Genomic DNA, 22309 nt, shown 5'->3' on the forward strand with positions numbered 1-22309 from the left:
TTGTTCTCCAATTTCCTTCAGTCTCAAATATTTTGTAAACCACACACCATCTGCAGCTGACTGCTTTTTCCACTAGTCCTTCAGTAAAATAACTGTTTTTGAAAACCTCTCCTATCATACCAGATAAAGATCTCTAGTAGCCAAATTTATATACCTAAATGAATATGAAGCTCAAAATTGATGAAGACCCAAGAAAGTAGTTAGGAAGTGCAATTTCATTAAAACCAAAATCAGGACTTAAAACCACTGTTAAGGTTAAGTATAGTTTAAATATAAGCATTCAGCATGCTGGTGCACAGGGCTAACAATTTTGCTTCTCCTCTGCTCCTACTGTGCTGCCCTAGTTTTGTTTAGCATTACATAGGAACCATGGGCAATAAAGCCAAAAACAAACTTAGGTTATAATTAATTGCTTGGAGGGAAGCAAACCACAAGTCTAGGTTCAGGCATAATGCTGAAGCAAATCCAAGGCTTCGCTCCTGGAAGCAGCAGAGCGAAGTTCCTGTGACTGTGGCATCTAGCGCAATTATCTAGATGCTGCTGGGCTGTACTTTGTATTTCTTCAAATCTGTTAGTTAGTTTTAAGTTCAGGATGGAGTGGGGGAAGAAGTCAGCCTATATCCATGATGTTATCTTCCAACTTATTGCAACACTATTCATGTCAGCAGCAATCTGATCAAGTTTAATTACCAACACTTACATATTGTCAAAGCAACAGACATAAAAATCTTGTGAGTACCAGCTATCTCCAAAAAAACGTGGATGATCCCCACTTGTTCAAGGATCGGTCATCTATGGAATCCACTGCTGTCATTCTAACTACTCTCTCAATTTACCATTTTGCTTTCACTGGGTGACTGGCTTATTAACAGTCTTTTTACAAGAGCAATACTTTTAATCTCAGATAGAGCACTTTCCATTGTTCTACCCTTTTGGAGTACAGTGGGAAGAGGAACTGGCCATTCCCCATCTATTTTCATACAGATGAATATTCCAGTTGTCTCATGCTTTCTTATTTTACACTTATTCTACAGCGTAGAGGATAACGGTCTCTTGTTACCTATGGTATACACATAACAACAGGACCCTTGATGCATGATTAGGGCTCTCTGGCACTATCACAAATTGCTAACAGTCTCCCAAGTCCCTGCCCACGAATCAACTGCTCCAAGTACAGTCATACCTCGGGATAAATATGCTTCAGGTTAAGTATTTTCAGGTTGCACTCTGCGGCAACCCGGAAGTAATGGAGAGCGTTACTTCCAGGTTTCGCCACTTGCGCATGCGCAGACGGCCAAAATGACATCACACACATGCGCAGAAGAGGCGAAACATGACCCGCGCGTGCACCTCTTACGTTCTATTCAGGATGCGAATGGGGCTCCGGAATGGATCCCGTTCGCATCCTGAGGTACCACTGTATTCACAATATCCTTGACAAATCCTCGTTGTGGCAAACAGGAGCACACATATTAAAACAATTTATGTAGGATAAGAAATTTTCAGCTGCTATATTTTTCCTACAGAAAATTAAGACACTACCATCATTATACATGGATATATCAGTCTAACAGAAACTGTCCAGCATTGCAATTAGCTTCTCACATGACTACTCTTTGAAAGTGCTTGCACATGTGCACCATAATACCACATTTCCCCAAATTAAACATGCTATTTAGGCATATTAAAATTGGTACAGTATACAGTGGTACCTCAGGTTATATACGCTTCAGGTTACATACACTTCAGGTTACAGACTCCGCTAACCCAGAAATAGTGCTTCAGGTTAAGAACTTTGCTTCAGGAGAAGAACAGAAATCGAGCTCCAGAGGCAAAGTGGCAGCAGGAGGCCCCATTAGCTAAAATGGTGCTTCAGGTTAAGAACAGTTTCAGGTTAAGAACGGACCTCCGGAACGAATTAAGTACTTAACCTGAGGTACCACTGTATTAGCAGTTTTGAGTGTCTTTACATGATTTTCTAAACATTTAAGCAATGTAGGGATTGTTTGCTATTGTTGTCAGGTTTTAAAATATTTACATATATCCCAATAAAAATATTTTTCAAGTAAAGTTGTGAAATTGTTTGACTATCACATTTAAACTAGAAAGTCTGTTTCATTTATTTATTTTTTCCTGTAGGAATATTTCAGATAAATGGCTTTGGCTAAAAGAAAAACTTCCAATATATTTATTTATATAAAACAAAATTATGAAATCAAAAGATGTCTGAGCTGTACCTCCGTATATAACATAAGAAGAATCCTACTGGATCAGGCCAAAGGTATATCTAGTCTAGTATTCTATTATCATAGTGGTCAACCAGATGCCATGGGGAAGTCTGCAAGCAGGACCAGAGTAGGACCAACTGTGCTCTTCCCCACTCTCACTTCTCAAGAACTGGTATTCAGAGACATGATGTAGCACAGCTGTATACTGTACCATTGCTATTCACTTAAAACTGAATTGAAACCATCTCATTTGACCCAAGTTTTCAGCAATGAAAGGCAGAACCAAACGTGGACACAAAGTCTCATATCATGTGTGAAATGGCAGATACAGTGGTACCTCAGGTTAAGTACTTAATTCGTTCCGGAGGTCCGTTCTTAACCTGAAACTGTTCTTAACCTGAAGCACCACTTTAGCTAATGGGGCCTCCTGCTGTTGCCGCGCCGCCGGAGCACGATTTCTGTTCTCATCCTGAAGCAAAGTTCTTAACCCGAGGTAATATTTCTGGGTTAGCGGAGTCTGTAACCTGAAGCGTATGTAACCCAAGGTACCACTGTATGTTGTTTCACTTATTTGCCAATATTCAGATGTGAAAAACTCAAGGTAGCCCATGCAGAACTTATATTTAGTAGTAGTAATAATAATGTAGAGTGGTGTGTCCATTAACATTAAGAAGCTGACTTAAAAACACATACCAAAGTACTGATTGCTTGCTTTAGCATTATATTTTCAGCTACTCCTGCAACAATGAAACTTATTGGAAACTAGGTTGTCAGTATTCTCCTTGAAGTACAGTGGTACCTCAGGTTACATACGCTTCAGGTTACATACGCTTCAGGTTACAGACTCTGCTAACCCAGAAATAGTGCTTCAGATTAAGAACTTTGCTTCAGGATATGAACAGAAATCGTGCTCTGGCGGCGCAGCGGCAGCAGGAGGCCCCATTAGCTAAAGTGGTGCTTCAGGTTAAGAACAGTTTCAGGTTAAGTACGGACCTCCGGAATGAATTAAGTACTTAACCCGAGGTACCACTGTATGTCCATTCCTCCAAAACATCACTGTTTATTAGTTTAATAATAATAATAAGATGATGCATAAATATTTCCCTTTTTAAGCAACACCTGCAGGAGATGAACATTTCTACTACTTCATATAACTTTTAATAGATGCCAATATTCGGGGGGGGGGATGTTTATGGAACATCACCATGATCTCAGTGTAAACACAAGATCTGGTTGTATCATGGAGATGGGAAGCATGTGACCCTCCAGATGTTGTTTGACTTCAGTGTTCATCAGCTTCAGCCAGCATGGCCAACTATCAAGGACGAATGGAGGTGTAGTCCAGCATCATTTGGAGAGCTACAGGTTCCTATCCCCTCTGCTCTAACATGATGGAAACATAGGAAAGTGTTCAAAGTTGTACAATATTGTAAACATAAAAAATAACCCCCAAAAAGAATTAACTTAAATAGGAAGCAAAAAGCCTACATAAATGCACTGAATTCAAATAAATCTTAAAGCTCAAAAACCTACTGCCTAACAATGTACAACAGTTTTGGGATTTTTTTAAAGGATACAGCAATCAATTTTTGCCCACAAAAGGTAGGAAAATTTGCACACTGTTACCAAATACCATTCCATTTTGTAAGCATAATTTTGAACTCTTTTATTTAAACATATTTCAACAGTGTAGTCATCCCTTATGGAATCTCCTATGCTACTAACCACATAACATTGCTTTTCTAATGTCTATTGAAAGTACCTCCTTTTCTGATCTTTGGCACCTGGCTACTATAGGCAATTCAGTTACATGTCTATAATCAGAAATGACATTTATTATACAAACAAAACTCATGTTCACTGTGGAATGTGGACAACCATCAATTTTCTCCTCCTATGTAAATGAAATTCACAAACGTATGCAAGACGAAAATACTGTTTTTCCATCTATACTCAGATGGTTTCAAAAGAACAATAAATCTTTCTACTATTCTACTAGTTACTACTTGTCAAAGTGACCATGCTAAACAGCAATGGGTTGTATTCATCTAAGTCACCCTGTTAGTGCAAGGGCTTCTGCTAAACAGAACTTTCCTCCCTTGCATCTCCAGAGGCCCCCCCCCAATCTGTTCCAGAGGGTATGGAGAACTCTCAGAATAGATTTAGAGGCACACAGGGGGAGGGGAAGTTTCTCTGCACAAGTGGTAGTCCTTGCACCAACAGATTTTACTGTGTATGTATGCTCTTCTACCTCTCATCACACAATGAAGTCACAACTTTTCTTTTGCTTCTGCCTGTTCCTGGTTTATGCTCTACACACAAAAGCTTAAAATTAGCAATTGAAGCTGTCCACCTAGAAGCACAGACACCGTTTTTAAAAAAGAAAGATGTCTTCAAGCTAAGAAGGTACACCAGAGGCAACCCTGAAACACTACCATCAGTTAGGCACAAATGTCACTGGGGACATTTCAGCAGCTTATGGCCTTTGTTTTTGTCAAGGATTTGTGGATTACCATAATTGACTGTATATGTAGTTTGTCACTAAAATAACAGAACAAAAATAAAATATGCAGTCACCAGTCTCGCCTTAGAAATCAGCTTATTAAAAGGAATCAGATTTGCTGGCATCAGTGTCTCAGTTCTGGGCAGCTTAAGGTCCCATCTCAATCCTAAAAGGCATGAGTACAAATCAGGTCTTTTGATGACCCATTTCCCTCTATGAAGAGCCAAGACAGCTGCAATACTACAAGAACATACAGGGTACAAAGTTGAGGATGAAGCATGTGAGAAGAAGAAATAAAGTGTTCTCAGTTGAAGAACTTTGGCACCAAGCAGACCTCTACAGGAAATGATGCTAATACAGAAAAGGAGGCTAATGCAGAATTCAAACACTGCACTCATTGATAGGTGCTCCACTGAGATAAAACCTTCACACTAAGACCCTAATAATCAAGAACTCAAAAGCATGACAACTCATATGGCAAGCATCACTTACTATGGACAATAAAAAGGAGACAACGTAATGAATATTAATTTGTATACAGCTGCACTGTGGTGAATACTACAACACTACTTACAGCAGCAATTGACTTCGCTTTCATCTAATGTCACCCTCTAATATCGCCTTGGAAGAGAAATTATGTTTTACTAAGTGCTCCTATCCAAGAGTTAACCACCAAAATTTATACCAAAGAATCTGCCTCCAAGAAAGAGATGGTAAGTAAAAGTAGCAGAAATTAGAAAGAACACTCTATTATTCAATCTTCTTACATTCTTATTCTGGAGCATGTATTTTTAATATGGACACATCTTCTAAACTCTCTTCTATACTTATATTTTATTTAATTCAGGTACTTCATTATTATTTTCCATAGTACCTTCTCCATTATTTAGTTCACACAATATTATATACCAGCCTTCTCCAGCCTGGTGCCCTCCACATATTTTGGCTACAACATCCATGGGAGTTGTAGTCCAAAACATCTGGAAAGCACCAAGGTGGAGAAGGCTGTTCTACACAATCACTGATTCCTGCAGTGGTCACCAATCATTAATTTACTGCTGTAAAAAAAGTAAGTTTTTACTGCTGTAAAAAAATTAAGTGTATATTCATATACATTACTAAAATATTTTGAGTTACCCAGGTTTATCTTCTGTTCAGAACATAAATGCACATTACTCTGTGCGTGTGTATGCTATTGATTCAAAAAGGTGGTAGCATCAGTTCTCTAAAGTCTGATATGTACACAATACATTTTAAAAGATTAATAACTAAAGAAAGCAGGTCAAAATCTAATTGGAAGACATTTGTGGCTGCAAACCAGCCACAAATTAATTCAGAAGAATATGCATCATTCTATTTATCTAACATACAAAGTCAAGGTCACTGTCGTATCAAACTTTACCAATCTTGGGTTTTGCTTTCTTGACCCTTTATGGATCACAATGCATTTTTAAATCTCATTATCTGTCCAAAATTCAACATAAATGCTAACTTTTAAATATCAATGTATTAAATTTTAGTATTATAAAAATTTTGACATTTAAAATGTAAATTTAATTTTTACAATTTAAATATTCAATGGATATATCAAACCTGAACACACCTTGATTTTAAAAAACACACAAGCATAATTCCTATATGAGAACATTCAATGAGTTATGATGGCAATTAATAAAGTGTTATTAAGGGAAGACGAATTCTATTAGTACTGTATCTCAATATTAAGACACTGTTAAGCTTCAAGTACAACGTGACCTAAATCTCATTCATCAGAATAGCAGCAGTAATGCTATAATCACAACCAACCCATCCAACTCACAACTTTCCCCATTTTCCCTTCGTGGTCTCCAGAAAAGTAAAACAACACTAACAACAACAACAAAATCAAGACAGGCACAAACACGAGCAAGTTTGCAAGCCATACACATAAATGCCTGTATGGGGGAAAACGGGCAAGGACAGCTGAGCATGGCTGCTTCCTCCCACAATGCAACTTGGGCCTCCTCCACGCTTTCAAAACCATTTATTCGCGGAAGCAAAAGCAAACGAGAGCTTGACACACACGCGCAATCCATCCCTCTCCCTCCCCGTTCCCGGTTGTATTTTATGAATATATACACATATATATAGATAAGGAACAAACCCTCGTTAGATGGGAACAGGCTCCCTCTCCCCATTTCATTCCAGACCCAGGATCCCCTGAGTTTCCGGGTGCGAGTGAGTGGGACCGCCCCGACCCAGCCCCCACACCCAAGACGGACTTGGGAAGAAGGGGCGGCCCGGGCAGCGCCGCCGAGTGCGCTGGGGAAGAGGGAAAGAGAAGGAAAAGCTGTTGCAGCTGGGGCTACTCACATCCGTCTATCTCCTCCTGCAGGTCCTCCTGGAGCAGCGACAGATCTAGACGGGGGAGTGGGGGGGGGGAGGCGGAGAGAGACAAGACAAAGTGAACTCCAGCCGAGGGGGTTCCTCCCCACCCCAGACCAACTCCCCTATGTAAAACACCCGTAATACACACCCCACCAGAGCGCCTCGCGCTTCTTTACCACGCTATAAAACACACACACACACACACACACACACACACACCCCTGCCCCAAGCGCCCCCTCCTCACACTCACGGGGCCGAGAGAAAGAAGGGGGACGCCTACATCTGGCAACAAATCCCACAAGCCCTTCTCGCCACACAAGGTCGTTAATTTCTCAGATAAATCCCCTCGCAAGCTCCTGCCATAGTTTCCCCAACACACACAGAGAAGTAGGTAGGCAGGCAGGCAGGAGGCAACCCCCCAAATCGATGAGTGGAGGTGAAGGAGGACTCGCTAAAGGGCGCTTTCCCTTTGCTTTTTCCCTGAAGCGGGGGAGGGGGGGTCCGGACTGAGGTGTTTCTTTCGCGCCCGGACGGAGTTTCTGGGAGTGGGAGGGGGGGTTGGGGAGGGAGGGAGGTGCTACCTACCCGCCATGTTTCTGCAAACCTCCCCGCCCGATTTGCAGGGGCTACATTTAGCCCGCCGTGGCAGCCGCAGGGGGCGAGGGCTGAGGGAAGGGGGCTCGGTTGGGGTGGCGGTTGCGGCCTTTGGGCCCAGGCGGCGTTTCCGGGCGTCCCCGGGAGAGTCTCACACAGAGCGATCAGTCCGGAGAGGGAGGGGTCTGAGCCGGACACACACACAGAGCGAGAAACGGCTGCCCCCGCCTCCGCCAGGGAGGGAAAAAGAGAGAGAGCTGCCTGACATGCGAGGCAAGAGCTGCCGCGCTTTTGCCCTCTTTTTCCACCCGCTGACTCACTCCAGCCTCAAAAGCCGCCTCCGTCGGGCGCAGCCAGGTGGGGCCGCTAGGCAGGTCTGGCCCAGCCAGAACCGGTGAGGCAGAGTGAACTACTCGGGACACTTGGAAAAAACGCCCCGGTGTCTGTGAGCGCCCTCTCTCTCTCGCTCCACTCGCCTAGCAGTGCTTTCCCTTGACCCTGACCCTGCACTGCCTTCCCCACATGGCATGGCCGCTCCCAAAGTTGGGTTAAGAGGGTACGGCAGTTTCCGTTCTCCGCGCCCTGCTAGGCACTGGCACGGCTGCAGGGCACGGCGACAACTCGGGAGCTGCACGCTGGGCTTTTCTCAGACCGACGTAACTTGGCTGTGACGCTGTTATCTCCCCCCCCCCCCCCACATCTAGGTTTGGCTCTGGTTTTCTACTACTGCACTTGTTTCCGTGCCACTTGGCTCCGGTTTTCGTTTCCCCTTTCTGGGCTCGGCCATTGCATTCTTCCCGCCCCTCCTTCAGCGCTGCTGCCCCAGGACACTTCGCTGCCCGAGGCGAAGAAGATTACGCTCCATCTCCCTTCCTGTTCTGTGTACACAAGCCACCTAGACCTGCTGCTGACTCTGCTTTCAACAGCAGTGATGGGACAAGGGGGCGATACCCACACCTGAGGGCAGCTAGGCAGGTTTAGGGAGCACAGGGGCAGCCAGTGTGGGATAAACAGCTCTGTCGTCTAGCACCACGTTGCACATCACCTGCTACCTGAAACGGCGGCCTAGCTCTGCCTCTCATTCTTTTTTCTTTGTGGATATCACTGCCACCCATCCATGGCTGTATTTTTCTGTTATTTAACCTCGCTCCTCTTAAACTTACTTAGGAATACTGCTGCTGCTTTTCATCCCTTTTTATTGCCTTCCTATAGAGAATGGAGCTGAACACACTATTTTAATTGTGGCCGAACACTGGTTTAGAGGATGCCAAATGGAGCTCTGAGATATGACACATGACAATAAGTAGATTGAATCATTGTGATGTCATTCTATAAAGAACCACCTTCCTCAGGTGATAATTCCAGGGTTGGTGTCACAATGTAATCTATACTGTATTTGTAGGCACACATGCTTTGTTTTGTGGCCATTTGTATATATGGATTCAAAAATTAAAATGTTCTCTGCAAAAGCATTTGGGACAGCTATCCGAAACTGGGTTTTTGGGTCATTGCCTACTTTCATTAAAATAAGTCTTGGACTGATTTAATAAGAGCCAGGCAACCCTAATAAGAAATCAGCATTTAGCTGCTTATATAACTGTACTGAGGTTTAATGAAAATCTAATATTTTGACAAAAATGTAGTTGGCATAGCACAGTAGATAAGGCTGCTGTTCTAGACACACTTGCCTTAATGTCTCATTTAATTCTATAGGACCTCTGGGTAGGTATGCACAGGATTGCCTTGTAAGGGTATAAACCATGTTTATATCCAAATCAGTTAAAATTTCTGCTTGTTTAATATACTAAATATAGTATAATGTTTCCCTTGAGGCTAGGTAATAGTGTCCCCTTGCCACTAGACTCCCTTTCATTTGTCAGTAAAACACAAAATAAAAAATATGTTTAATTGCAGAACCACAAGGTTCGATAGGTGCTCAGCCTTTCCTGCAGTCGTTATGAAGATCATAATTCTACAATATCAGCTGTACTAGTTAAGGTTCTCTAGTACAAGAAATAGGAACACAACTGTCACAGTGATTTCAGTAGCTGATACCTATGCTTATCATACCATCGTGTTTTCTACATTATAAGCTTACCATGGGCCATTTGCAGTGTTGATTGAGGTGACTGGTGATCTGCAATTCCTTTCCTGGAGAAAAGGGAGAAACCGGAAATTGGATTAAGCATCACTAGATAGTGTACTTGCACTATCCTTATTGCACCATTTTGTAGTCTGAATAGTGCAAACACCAACTTTACAAAACCATATGGTAATCAACAGAACTCCTAAGAGACCTCTGTAACAGACAAACGTGTACACTGACAAGCCTCATCTGTCTTTTTGCCTGTTGTTAAGATACTGCCCCAAGATCAGTTCTCATCATTTTCAGTTAAAGGATCTCTTGATGGCAAGGATGGCAAAATATAGATGCCTGAAACTTCAGGGAACTGCTTCCTGTCAGAGTAGACAGCACGGGATGCCTCCTATATTACTTATTGTTTTTCTGTTGCGTTAGCTTTGGCCATTCGGCTTTTTATTTGACATAAAAGGTAAGAATCTTGCAAAAACCAAAAATTAATTTTGTGCCTCCTATGGGTTGTGTTTTTTTTCCCTGCTTAATAAGTTCTGTATGAGATTTCCTGGTAAACTTCACACAGTTTTCCTTAATATTAAATAAGTAAACCTAAGATCTGCTTACACTTCTGAGCGATTAAGTGTCAAACATTGATATATAATGATGGCATAGCCCTTGCACTTCCTCAATACCATGCAAGTACGAACTGTAGTGATGTAGCATAATTTATGAAAAATATTTATATCATAAAAAGTCAAATAAGTTTTTAATAATAAATAAGGAAAAAACATTTAAAATTTCAATATTAGAGACAATCTACTAGCTATTATGGAAATATATTATCTGAATAGCCTGCATAGTACTGGCACATAATATTGTGACTTGTTGGCCTTTGTAGCTGCAGTAATTTCTGATCTCAGGCATTTGTGATTGAACTAGAAGGAATGTCATGTATAGGAGGCTGAGCCCATATAAAATACTGATAATAAGCAGCATTTTTCTATCTGGATGCTATATTGTTGTTGATGGAGAATGCTGGAGAAAAATGGGTGATTACCTAGCTGCCAAAGATTCAGTAGTTATGAGTTTAGTAGAGTTCATGTGTCTGTTCATATGCAATATAGTGTACAAGCTTGATGTGTTAAGGAATGGAGCACTGTGGCATATTAAATTTTCTGTCAAATGTGATTAGCAGCTGTATGGATTAACTTTAACCATTACATGTATAGTCAAGCATACAGTGCAGTAGCAAAGGCTGTTAATAAAGATTTCAAAGATAGCACCAACTTTATGACATTCAAATCATTCTCTTGTGACCAATGACAGTGTTTTCTATAAACATTTTACTGGACAAATTTCTGCTGTCCTAAATCAATGGAGATATGATTTAGCACACATATATGAGGTTTTTTTAGTTTTCTTTACTAAATGTACCTCATATTAGCTTCTTCACATGTTGTATAAATGCTATATCTCTTTTTCCAAATGTAATTGAACGGACATATGTTAGAAAAATAAAAATAAAAAAATGCACTCAGGCTGCACGGTTCTGTGCATGCTTACCTGGGAGAAAGTCCCATCAAATTCAGTAGAGTTTACTTCTGAGTAGACACATGCAGCGTTGCAGTAACTGTGTGGTTTTATTTTATATTCATACAAAATCAAAGTTACTTTGATTGGAATGTTTATAAAGGTTCTAAACAAATAACTACTTGGCAGCATACATTTCCCTTACATTACATTTTAAGGGGAGGGACTGAGGTATTGAAAACATGCTTGCAGGACAATCCAAACACTAGCTGGGCAGCAGTGCAATGTGAGAGATCAATAGAGCAACAGTTGCATCTCTAGCCTTATTGCTCACACAGGGTGGAAGGCAGAGGGCAGGGAAATAACAATCAGCCCCAGTGCCATCAAGTGGGCTGGCTCAGCAGATCCAGAACACCTGGTTTTCAGACTGGGTGGGTGTGTGCTGTTGCCAGAGGCAGGTAGGGTGCAGACCATTAGGAGCATCACAACTATTACGTAAAATGGAAGGCAAGAGTCAGGGGGGTGCTGAATTTTGATGTTGCACAGGGCACCACGGACATCTTGAGACCCCAAGGTCTGCCACTGCTGTTACAGAACAGGGACCTTTGTATTTTAGCCAAGTAATGCTAGTGTCACTCCATGGGCAGAAAGCCAGCAGGGCTGGATGGAGAGATACCTCTGCTCAATCTGTCCCCCCAACCCTGCACCCATTGTTGGGGGTATGGATTACAGCTTGATTTTAGCATGACTGAAGAACTCTTCAAATAAAGAGATATGTGCTTCCTAGGGAAAGTAACTTGAAAGTTTTATTGTGCTACTAATAGTAAAAAAATTCTATGAGACAGGAGATGAAAATTTAATTGAAAAGTATCAATCCTACATCAGTGTTTGAGATTATTTTTTTTAAACTTTCAACTATATGTCTAATGGCAACACCTATCTCTTTTTTCATAGATAGTACTATTTATAATTTTTAAAAAGCCTTTTCATAAATTATAACATCTTCAATGGGACAGAAATAATTTTGGGAATTGCATTGTGGAATCTGATTTTCCCCCAAAAAGGGGAAATAGATTTTTATTGTACAATTTTCAGTCAACGTACTATGCAATTGGTTGGACGGTATGTGTGTGTATCAAGCAATTTTTAAAAATGAAACATCTGAAATGAGTTTGAAAATATGCTGCTCACAACCCAACACAGTTAAGCATGCTTAAGCCCATTTATTGCAATATATTTTATTCAGCTTAACTTTGTGTTGAACTTTAACCATTATTTTTGAAGGCATAAGCATGATCAGAACTCAGATGAAAGACTTGCATTTTAGGATATTTATTTCAAGCATGTTAAGGCATGTCGGCCATTTGAGGGCTCTATACACTTGGAATGGAAAAAAAGGGGGAAAGGAAGGGAAAGAATGACTGTTGAAAATAAAAAGAAGTCCTACCTTTCATAGCTCTGTTTACTTGAAGGTTAAGGAAAGTAGCATGGAGTAGAGTAGGAGGACAAAGATAAATGATTGGCTGCTATATATCTCTTGTTAGCCTCTGTACAAGGAGATGTCACAATCTCACCATGACAATGAGCTGTTCCTTGGGTACCAATAAGAAAAGCAGAATGAATTACTAAAAACAAAGGCTCTAGTCACTCACAATAGATATACCTAGGTTCCCTATCTCGCTTAACACACATTATATATTACCCTGAGGCAAATACTGATTTCCCACACACTAATAGTTGCAGTAGTGCCCCCTGATGAGTATACCTGTAAGAGGTACTGTTACAACATTAGGTACACTGTACACCTGAACCTAAAGCACTAATTTTTTGGGATGGCCCTGACCCTGGCTAAATAGGCTTTAGTGGTATGTCCAAGCAATATAAATGTAACAGTTCATGCTAGCCATCAATTGCTGAATTATTTTACAGGGATTACCAGCTATCTTCAGCAGAATTTCCGGTTGAGCTACTGCACCAAATCCTAAATGGCTATTGCTGTCCATTTGACTTCATTCTCTTTTTGTAGACCAACTAATTATTCAGCTATATTGATTGATTTTTAAAGTGGTTGGTTGATTTAAAAAGGCCCTCCTGCATATGTAGCAGCAGTGTTTCTTAAATGCAGCCTTTTAAAATACATTTACTAAAAATTTGGATCGGAAATGGAATGGAATGCCTTTTTTAAAGCTAGATTATGCATGCATGTCATAGCAAGTACTAAGAACAGTTTTTAATGATTTTATTATACCGTATTGCTTATTTTTTAATTTTTATACTGCTTTTTAAAATTAGTGAACAAAATGTAAATGTGTGCAGATTTACTTGATTGATCGCAATCACAACTCATATGATTAGTTTCCTTAATCAGGTGAAAAGCTTAATTTCAGCTCTTTCCAAACTCTGGCTGTAAATTACACTTAGATGATCTTATTTTCCAAAATATTCTCAATTTTTTAATTCACTATGTAGCCAGCTGTTTTAGATATCTCTAATACTGTGTGTCTCAGTAAGCGAGAAAAGAATGTGCCCCTATTTATGGGAGGCTTTTGATACAAAACATGTACAATGACTAATCAGTAAACATGCAGTGTATAGTTGCTAAATGTATGCATTCATGCAGTTGAATTGTTTGCCCAAGTTCTATGTAGAGAGAAAAAACTAGTTTGACAGTTTTGTTTTACCTTCTTCACCATTTTACCAAGTGGTAGGAAGCTGCAGTGAAGCTTTTGTGGGTTGGCTGTGTTGTGAGGAAAATAACCACCCAGTGTCCGCTGTCAGCCGAGTCTCATTTTACTCAACAGCACCAACAAGGGAGGCCAAACAGACACTGGGATTGAGCAATCAAAGCATAATTTTATTTCCCACTCAAGTGCAGAAAGGTGCAGCATCTAGCAACCTGGAAAGCTATTAAAACTAAAAAGGCTGGACCCTAATGTTAGTCAGGGGAGACCTTTATACCTATTCAATAGTGCAATGGGGCAATTAGCCTTGCAAGCAGGGAGGCAGATGTGTGGAATTCCTCATCAATCCCCAATGCCAAATGCTCTTATTCAAGGGCAGACAAATAGATAAAAGACCACTCATCTAAATACAAGCAGTTATACTCCCTTCTTGAGCTCATATATTTCCCATTGGTCTGATAGGCAGAGCATGTGCCAATTGCTCCTTGTTCTTGTCATAAGCTTGAGTTCCGTGCATGATTACCTCAAAATGGAGTCTCTTTTTTTCCTTACAACAGGTGTCTTGTGAGGACAGATGATAAAGATTTGCCAAGTTTCAGGTCTGTCAAAATGTCCCATACAAAGCTGGAATTGGTGAAATGCTGCAACAAAACTATTCAAGGTCAGAGGGTATCAGAACTTTTCAGGCTCAGTATAAAGCTAAAAATTAGAGTAAGTGCATTAATAGATGGAATAAAATAATTGTTACAGTCAAACAGCTGGGGGGAAAGGGGTAACTCTGAATACAGGTAATAACAGAACAGTACTGAAACTGCCACAGTCTTTCGTTTAGGTATAACAGTTGAAAATTGTCAACCAAAACAGTTATCTCATTATATACATTATAAAAATACAACGTTTAGGGTAATAAAATTAATATACCTAGCACTCAGTCAAGAAATACCCAAAAATGTGAAGCCTGTAGACTCACTGAAGGGCTGAAGAACCTTGAAAAGTCAGGCAGAAGATCAATTCCTTTTTTAAAAAAAAGGTTCACAGACAATCTACATACACTGCAGGTAGTGAATTCTCTAATTATATATGTGTGTGTGTGTGTGTGTGTGTGTGTGTGTTGATTTTCCTAGCATTTGCCACTCCCCGCTGTTCTGCAAATGTGGTTATATAATCAGTGGGCCTTGCATATTTATATACTGAGAATCATCATTACGATCAAGGAGGAGTTGCTCAGGCTCCAAAACACTGGAGAGGATGCTCAGGAGCGACTGTTTCATCTTGCAATTCCATATTGAGATCAGGGCTTCATCAGGATCACCAGTTTTCTCCACTGGAAAACACGCAGAGCATTGAGGAACACATTTTCTATTAGTCTCCAAGACTGGGCTATATAAACGGGCCCACTGCTGTTAGATGAGGGAAGTGTCATCGTCGTCACACAAAAGTTAGATAAAGCTTTCTGACTGCTTGCCTGGAGAATATTCTTACCATGGGCAACCTATAAAGAAATTGTTTATAATGCTGCTTTATCCAGCCACTGTGGGAGTTATGACAGTTTTATCCATAATAGTCTGGTTCCCAACTGATGTTGCAGTGAAACAAATCCATGCACAAGAACATGTATAAATCAAGAAACTTGAGTAATTCAGCCCTTCTCTATCACCTGTACAAAATGTATCCAGCCTGAATTGGTCTGACATTACATTCCGACATTACATCCAAAATTATTTTTACCAAGATTTTAGTGGGTATTTAATAGTCCGATATTTTGCTACTGAACTTCATTAAAAAGTATATTTGAGGGAGGAAATGTGTGTGTCTCTTTGAATTAAACTCCTTGTTTGAAACGAGGGAAAAATTCACTCCATTTCCATGACTGATGAAGCTGCACAAAATTAATTGCAAGACAGTGATCCAGGAAAGACCAAAGTATTTTGCTTCATCTAATGTTAGTGACATTCAGTACATAAAAAGTGTGTTGATAAATTATTTAGCAATCACTAGCCTTTTAATTCCTCTGAGAAATTTTAATGACAGCAGATGGTAATGCCAGGAGGTACTGCATAGAATACTTAGGCTGAAATAGCAAAATAAGAGCCCATTTCACATGTTGCACTGGGGCAATATTTTGCAAACATGGAGATTTCTCTATCTCTGCATCAGTGAGACTGAAATATTATCATTACTTGTGGATATTTCTGTGGTCATTTTGCAGTGTTTATTTTGCTCATGAAACTGCTGCTGATACCAGCTTGAATGCTTACAGTCTGTGATAATACTCTGCTATAATATAATCTGGAAATAAAATGTATTTTAGAATAGAAGTTGTATATTAGACACACAATAAAAGGCATATACTGAAGCACATAGTCTGTTAAATTCTGTAACATAATGCGTAGTACTGGATTATGTTGTGAGTCTGCAGTATTAAACCTCTGGTGTTCTTCCTGAACTCTGATCTATATGCTATACTTCTGATTTATACTCAGAACTACATTTCATAGAATTGCACTGTGAATATGGAACTTTGATGGATAACCTCTGGTTATTGTATTTTTTTGTTGTTGTGGGGGACAACATATGGCAGACAACAATGATCAAATGTAATTAATAGTATGATTTTATTGACCAAGGAAGAAGTTTGGTTTACTTAAGTACATTAAAAATTGTTTGAAATATTGCTCTTAGATAATGATTATTGAAATATTTATCATCCATTTGCTTCTGCAGAATGCACTTATGAAACACTTCTACAAACTGAGCATTTTAAAGCCAGTTTGAATCTGAATTTCTAGTTGGCAGGCGGTACTCATCATGCTCATGCCGATTTGGCAGTATATGAACTGGCTGTCTATAAAAGAAACTTGTTATCTCTCTTTGGCATTGGGCACAATACAAGTCTGTTTACATGACAATAAGTCTTTGGAGTTAATTTAATTCCCTTTTCATACTTTGCAATGTAAAGTAAAGGGACTGAAAGGAAGACTTGTGGCTGCTTTTTCCCCCAGCTGTCTCCTGTGCAAGAAATAAGACTGTTGATGCACAACTGTTGAAGCCACATTAAAATACTCTCCTGACAAAATGATTTTAAGAGATTTCTGGTGCTGTTGAGTTAAATCATCAGTATTTCAATAAAACACACCCAAAAAAACACTGGTATTAGTATACCGGTAATCTACATAGCATAACACTTGCTGTTAAATTTTGATACAAACACATAAAGGTATTCTTTCATTCCTCTTCGTAGCTGTCAACGTTTCCCTTTTTTTAAGGGAAATTCCCTTATTCTGAATAGGATTCCTCACAAGAAAAGGGAAAAATTGACAGCTAACAGCTATGTCATCTTTCACTGTAAAGAAAGTCTACTTCATACCCCAAATATTATTTTTATTTATTTATTTTACAAATCTCTACTCGATTTGATCTTCAAAAGAAAACAAAGTGGCTAATGAGTAAAATCAGCAATTAAGGCAAATTAAACTACAGATGTATTGGAAATCTACAGTGCCCAAACCAATCATCCCATCCAATTTACACAGTTATTTCGTTACAATACTATTCTGACCCTTCAGCAACTTACTGTTACAAATCTGGGGTAACAGAGTATGGGGCTACAAGGGCATCCATAACTGCTAGAATTAGTGTATATTATAAATTAATAAATGATAGACCTCAGATAATATTTGGAATATTGAAGGACAGATGTTAGACTAGGGGAAATACAGGTGAAGCTTCTTTTCCAGGCCAGGGGCTCACCTGGAATAGAAGTCATTAAGAATGGCAAAAGCTCCTAGAAGCAAGTCATTAACCCATCAGTTGAAACCATCAACTAGGCGGAAGGTTCTGACGAGGTGCCTTGAAGGCCAGAACCATCCTGGCAGGCTGGGACAGAGGCATGGAGATGGTATGCAGGATGCCTTGAACTCCAATGCTGCACTGCTGTAGAGAAAAATATCCTCTTTAGATGTAATGCCCTGAACTCTCTCCAAAGTAGACCCAGGTGTAAATATGTGTGCAATGAACCATATTTCTTGAAGAGCGCCTGGAACCCCTGGGATCTCGTGCAGCCAATCTCCAACTGGTAGAAATTGGGGTGTTGTTTAACACAACAGTAAGATTAGACTTAAGTCAGAAGCCAAGCTGAAACATGCTTGCACTTGAACTGTATGTAGAGCCAACTGATGGATGGAGATTTTTATGTGCAGGGGCATTGCTAGGTACTTAAAAGATTTGAGGGAAAGGAACATCAAGGAAATTTGTCTTTGGGCAGATTAAGATGATGGGTGGCTGGGGTCTCATTTACGCTGCAACCAGCCACCCTGTTAGCATAGTTTTGGGGTTTTTTAAGGCAACGGGGAGAAGACAGGACAGGAGATTGGGGCCCCAATGCAAATTACTGAGTGCTTAGGTCCCATGGTCCACAGCCTAACCAACAACCCTGTTTATATGTAATGCTTTTAAATATGCCATCCCTTGTATGCATTCTGAGGTGGTACAGTCATTTAGTAATTATACTTAGCAACAGTTGCACAGCTAATGGGATTAGTTAAAAGAAGCAGATCAGATGAAAGAGCAGAGTAATTTTAATGGAAGTCAGCACAAGAATAGACATGGGTCATTCTGCACAACTGGTTTTTGTTAAATGAATTAATTGGCTGGATTAAGCCAATGTCCCATCTAGTCCAAAATCTTGTTATCACAGTGGCCAACCAGAGGCCTCTGGGAAGTCCAGAAGCAGGACCTGAACGCACAAAATTAATTTGTTACCTTTCTTCATACCACTCATAACTTTGGTTTGTTTAGTCCAGTATTGTGCACTGTAACTGGAGTGTCTCAGACTCCTGCTTTCAGACCACTGCTACCACAGGTCTTTTGGGCTGAAGGTGCAATGGATTGAATTGGGACCTTCTACACACATGCAAGGCATGCACTCTACCACTAAGCAGTGCTTTCTCCATTCTTATTCTTTTTTAGTTTCTCTTAATTTATTTATAGAAGGGGAAAAAATCACAACATCACAAAAGGAAAACAACAACACAAAAGTTGCTGATCAACCAAGCTGCTACAAAAGGGGGAGGGAGAGAAGGCAAGTATCATCAGAGTTGTTTTTCTGCAGTTTTAAACATACTAAAATATGACAAATTCCCCAGAAATGTTTCCCTGACCACAGCTCTTTGAATGCAGACAAACAATTATGGTGGTTCCTGGAATAGAATGGGTCAGAGGCAGCTTGAAGGACACGTCTGTAACTTTTTCTTTGTGTGAGTTAGATAAACAGAGAAGATTGTCCTTATATTTCCTCCTTACCTTGTTTGACCTTGACTTTCGTGATAATCACATTTGTTTAACAGATTGAATCTTGCACAAAATATTTGTAGTGTGCTTTATGAGTGCTTTAGTTCTTAAAACATTTCAGCCTATTTAAAACTGGTTAGTAAACTTAATTACTTTTACGTGAATGAGACTACAGTTCACAAACTAGCTATTTTAGGGTAATAATTAAATAAGTTGAAAAGTACTCAGGAACAAGTTCTGGGTCATGACTGTATAGGAAGATTTATTGTTTTGTGTCAGGTATTTATAAGAAAGTACAATGAGATCTGGTGCAGTGTTGTGCTGGCATATATATTTGCTTTTTCTATACCTTACTGCAACCCATGCTGGCTTACTATAGGCTACTTTTATGTGTACTGTATCTGTTGGGGCTTGATAGGAGTGGAGGTGTGTGAGTTGTGAGGATGAGATGTGCAACTTAATTGAGCCTGAATCCCTGCCTAATATAATCGTAAACATTTTGCCGAGTCGAGAATACATCTTGTGACAATACTTTCTTGACACAGGCCCTAGAAGTTCAAGTTAGAAACTCTACTCCTGACTGGCACAGCTCATGGAGATGGCCTTGGACAAAAACAAAGTGCCAACCATTTTATATTTCTACTATAGTGAGATGTAAGTAGTGTTAGAGGCCACCCCTATCCCTGCTGAGCCATGCATGGGATTCCAGGAGTCTTGGCCCTCAACTGGGGTCTATGCCCCTTTGGAGAATTGAAGGCATGTTGGAGGCTGTCATAGTTTTAAGATTTATGATTCATATATTTATACCTGCATGTAGATGGAGGGTGTACAGATCTTACAGAACAGGCATCTCAAGAGGAACCTATTCCCCACAGCAGTGCAGCAGTGGAGCCTGAGGCATTTCTCCTAGCCTGCCTTCAGCCAGCCTGCCCAAGATGGATCTGGCCTTTTTCTCAGCTATCCCAAAGCTTATTGTCAGTTATGCCAACGGCCCCAAACTCTTCCTGTGACATCACGTCCAGTTACCCTGACAACTTTCCAAATCACACCTCATGGTAGGGGAAAAGGACAGTTCTCTTGCATTGCCAATGGCTCTCAATGGTACTGTATTGTTTGGTGTAGCAGTTCAGATCAGTAGTCTCGTAATCTGGTGAACAGGGTTCACGTCTCTGCTCTTCCATATGCAGCTGCTGGGTGACCTTGGGCTAGTCACACTTCTTTGAAGTCTGTCAGCCTCACTCACCTCACAGAGTGTTTGTTGTGGGGGAGGAAGGGAAAGGAGAATGTTAGCCGCTTTGAGACTCCTTAGGGTAGTGATAAAGTGGGATATCAAATCCAAACTCTTCTTCTTAAAGGCCCTAGCTTGGCCAGGTCTGTTTGCACGGGCTAGCCCAGAAATTCCTCTGCAGCGGATATTACTCCTTTCATATCCCAATTAGTTAAAATATTACCATTTATTAATTTCTAGGGTTTGGGTCCTCCCCCACAAATCTATAACAACTTTCACTGATTATCTGCCTTAGGTCCATGGACACTGAGGGAGTGTGTAAGACGTTGATCTACAGATTTACCCATCTCCATATCTTTTTCTTTCCTGTCCAATTCCTTAATACATGCAGACAAATGTTAGTTTCTGCCTTTCAACAAGAAACCCTTTTAGACTAACTAAACTAATTTATTATTATTATATTTACCTTGGCAGGAAAAGGAACCACATCACTGGAGAAATTTATGTCTCCACTGAAATTTATTGTTGTGGCCTTTTAGGTCATTGCATGCATATTATGGGGTGTTTATTTGATCTGTTCGTCCCATTTGCAGCCTGTTTGCTTTATCCCACAGAACTCAGCGGATCCCATTGAAATGCATGATATAAAGGACTGGCTTTACTATTTTGGCTTTACTTTAAGCCAATTCACTTCTGTGACAGAAAGTTACAGGCTATGTCAATCACTGCATTTTATTGCAAGGAGTCCTCACTTGGGCTGGCAAGTTTTTTTCTGGTATGAAATTCTGAACATGACCATAATTTTACAGTGGTAAAATACTTGGGCTGACTCTTTGCCCATCTAAAGCCTTCCTCACCCTCCAGACTACTACACTCTAAAATTACTATGTGATATATACAGTACTAATTGATATCTACCTGAATATGGACTGAAAAACAACAACTGTATTTAGTCTGAATTTCTATGTCTGTAGACACTTCCTGACCTTTTTATTGTGCATTCATCTTGATTTGTTTGCACACAGTGTGTGTATGGATTATAGGATGCATGTTGTTTACTAATCTGTTTGTGTAGAGGTTATATTATGACACATCACGATGCATTTTTCTGTCACTTTTCTTACTGCAAAGTCTTTTTTTTTTCTTAAGTGAGTTTGTTGTGTAAGAGCCAAATCCATTTTAATTGCACAACCTGGATTTGCTATATGTGATTAAATCCCACAAGCAAAATAGCAAGTCTGAAAGCGCTCTGTGATTCTGGAAAGATCTGGTATGCATAGAATTTTTTCCCATAATCATTGCTCATTCCTTTGAGGCAGGGCTAGGTTTCTAATGACATCTCTAGGGGTGGTAGACTATATTATGCAAATAAGTACTTGTACACATCAAAGAATCCAGTTTCCCTTTTTAGTTTACCAGTGCAGAATTTGATTATTATTATTATCATTCCTGGCTATGGCACAGATTATATTATATGTCAGTTAATCAGTAGGGCTTGACAGGTCTTGCTCAGTTTGAGTGTCCTGACTAACTAAGATATTATTTTCAGTTTCTTCTGTGAATAAATCCTGTTATATCATGAGTGATATATCAATGGCATTTCTGGTTACACTTTTTTGGGGGGAGCGAAGCTTTTAAAAACAAATTTTTACTTTTCAAGTTTGTTTGTTAACCCGCACACGACTGAGTGGAATTCTGATAAATGAGCATTTATTGAATGTGTCAAGCCCTTTTAGTTGTACTTTTTTGGAATTAAGATTTTATTTTTTTACTTGAAACGTTCCCCCAAAAAGATTATGTTCTCCTCCTCC

The 22309-nt window shown here is 40.0% G+C and overlaps 1 protein-coding gene and 1 long non-coding RNA gene across 14 annotated transcripts in view; one reads left to right on the forward strand and one right to left on the reverse strand.

Moving 5' to 3' along the window:
- PPP4R1 (protein phosphatase 4 regulatory subunit 1) overlaps nucleotides 1-12853 on the reverse strand; it is a 36349-nt gene extending 23496 nt beyond the window's left edge. For 2 of the 12 annotated variants that reach the window (XM_081873855.1, XM_081873851.1), the window contains exons 1-3: nucleotides 11334-11365; nucleotides 9792-9844; nucleotides 7084-7128 (exon numbers count right to left, since the gene is read on the reverse strand). In XM_081873855.1, the coding sequence (XP_081729981.1) occupies nucleotides 7084-7128; nucleotides 9792-9844; nucleotides 11334-11350 (115 nt within the window). In that variant the 5' untranslated portion in view covers nucleotides 11351-11365. Of the gene's footprint in view, nucleotides 1-6874; nucleotides 7025-7083; nucleotides 7129-7246; nucleotides 7277-7349; nucleotides 7469-7684; nucleotides 7825-8856; nucleotides 8978-9791; nucleotides 9845-11333; nucleotides 11366-12747 lie in introns of those variants that run through there. The other 10 variants (XM_081873853.1, XM_081873862.1, XM_081873860.1 and 7 more) reach the window with 8 other exon arrangements.
- On the forward strand, nucleotides 8013-14977 carry LOC309348551. Of its 2 annotated transcripts, XR_014159471.1 has the most exons (4): nucleotides 8060-8138; nucleotides 8906-9045; nucleotides 10052-10245; nucleotides 14539-14977. It is a non-coding gene; the product is annotated as an uncharacterized lncRNA (long non-coding RNA). The 2 variants fall into 2 exon arrangements; XR_014159470.1 differs by lacking the exon at nucleotides 10052-10245 and having other exon boundaries at nucleotides 8013-8138.
- The last annotated feature ends 7332 nt before the right edge of the window (nucleotides 14978-22309 follow it).

The sequence above is a fragment of the Podarcis erhardii genome (assembly GCF_964252035.2).
Source record: "Podarcis erhardii genome assembly, chromosome: 8".
Taxonomy (NCBI): domain Eukaryota; kingdom Metazoa; phylum Chordata; class Lepidosauria; order Squamata; family Lacertidae; genus Podarcis; species Podarcis erhardii.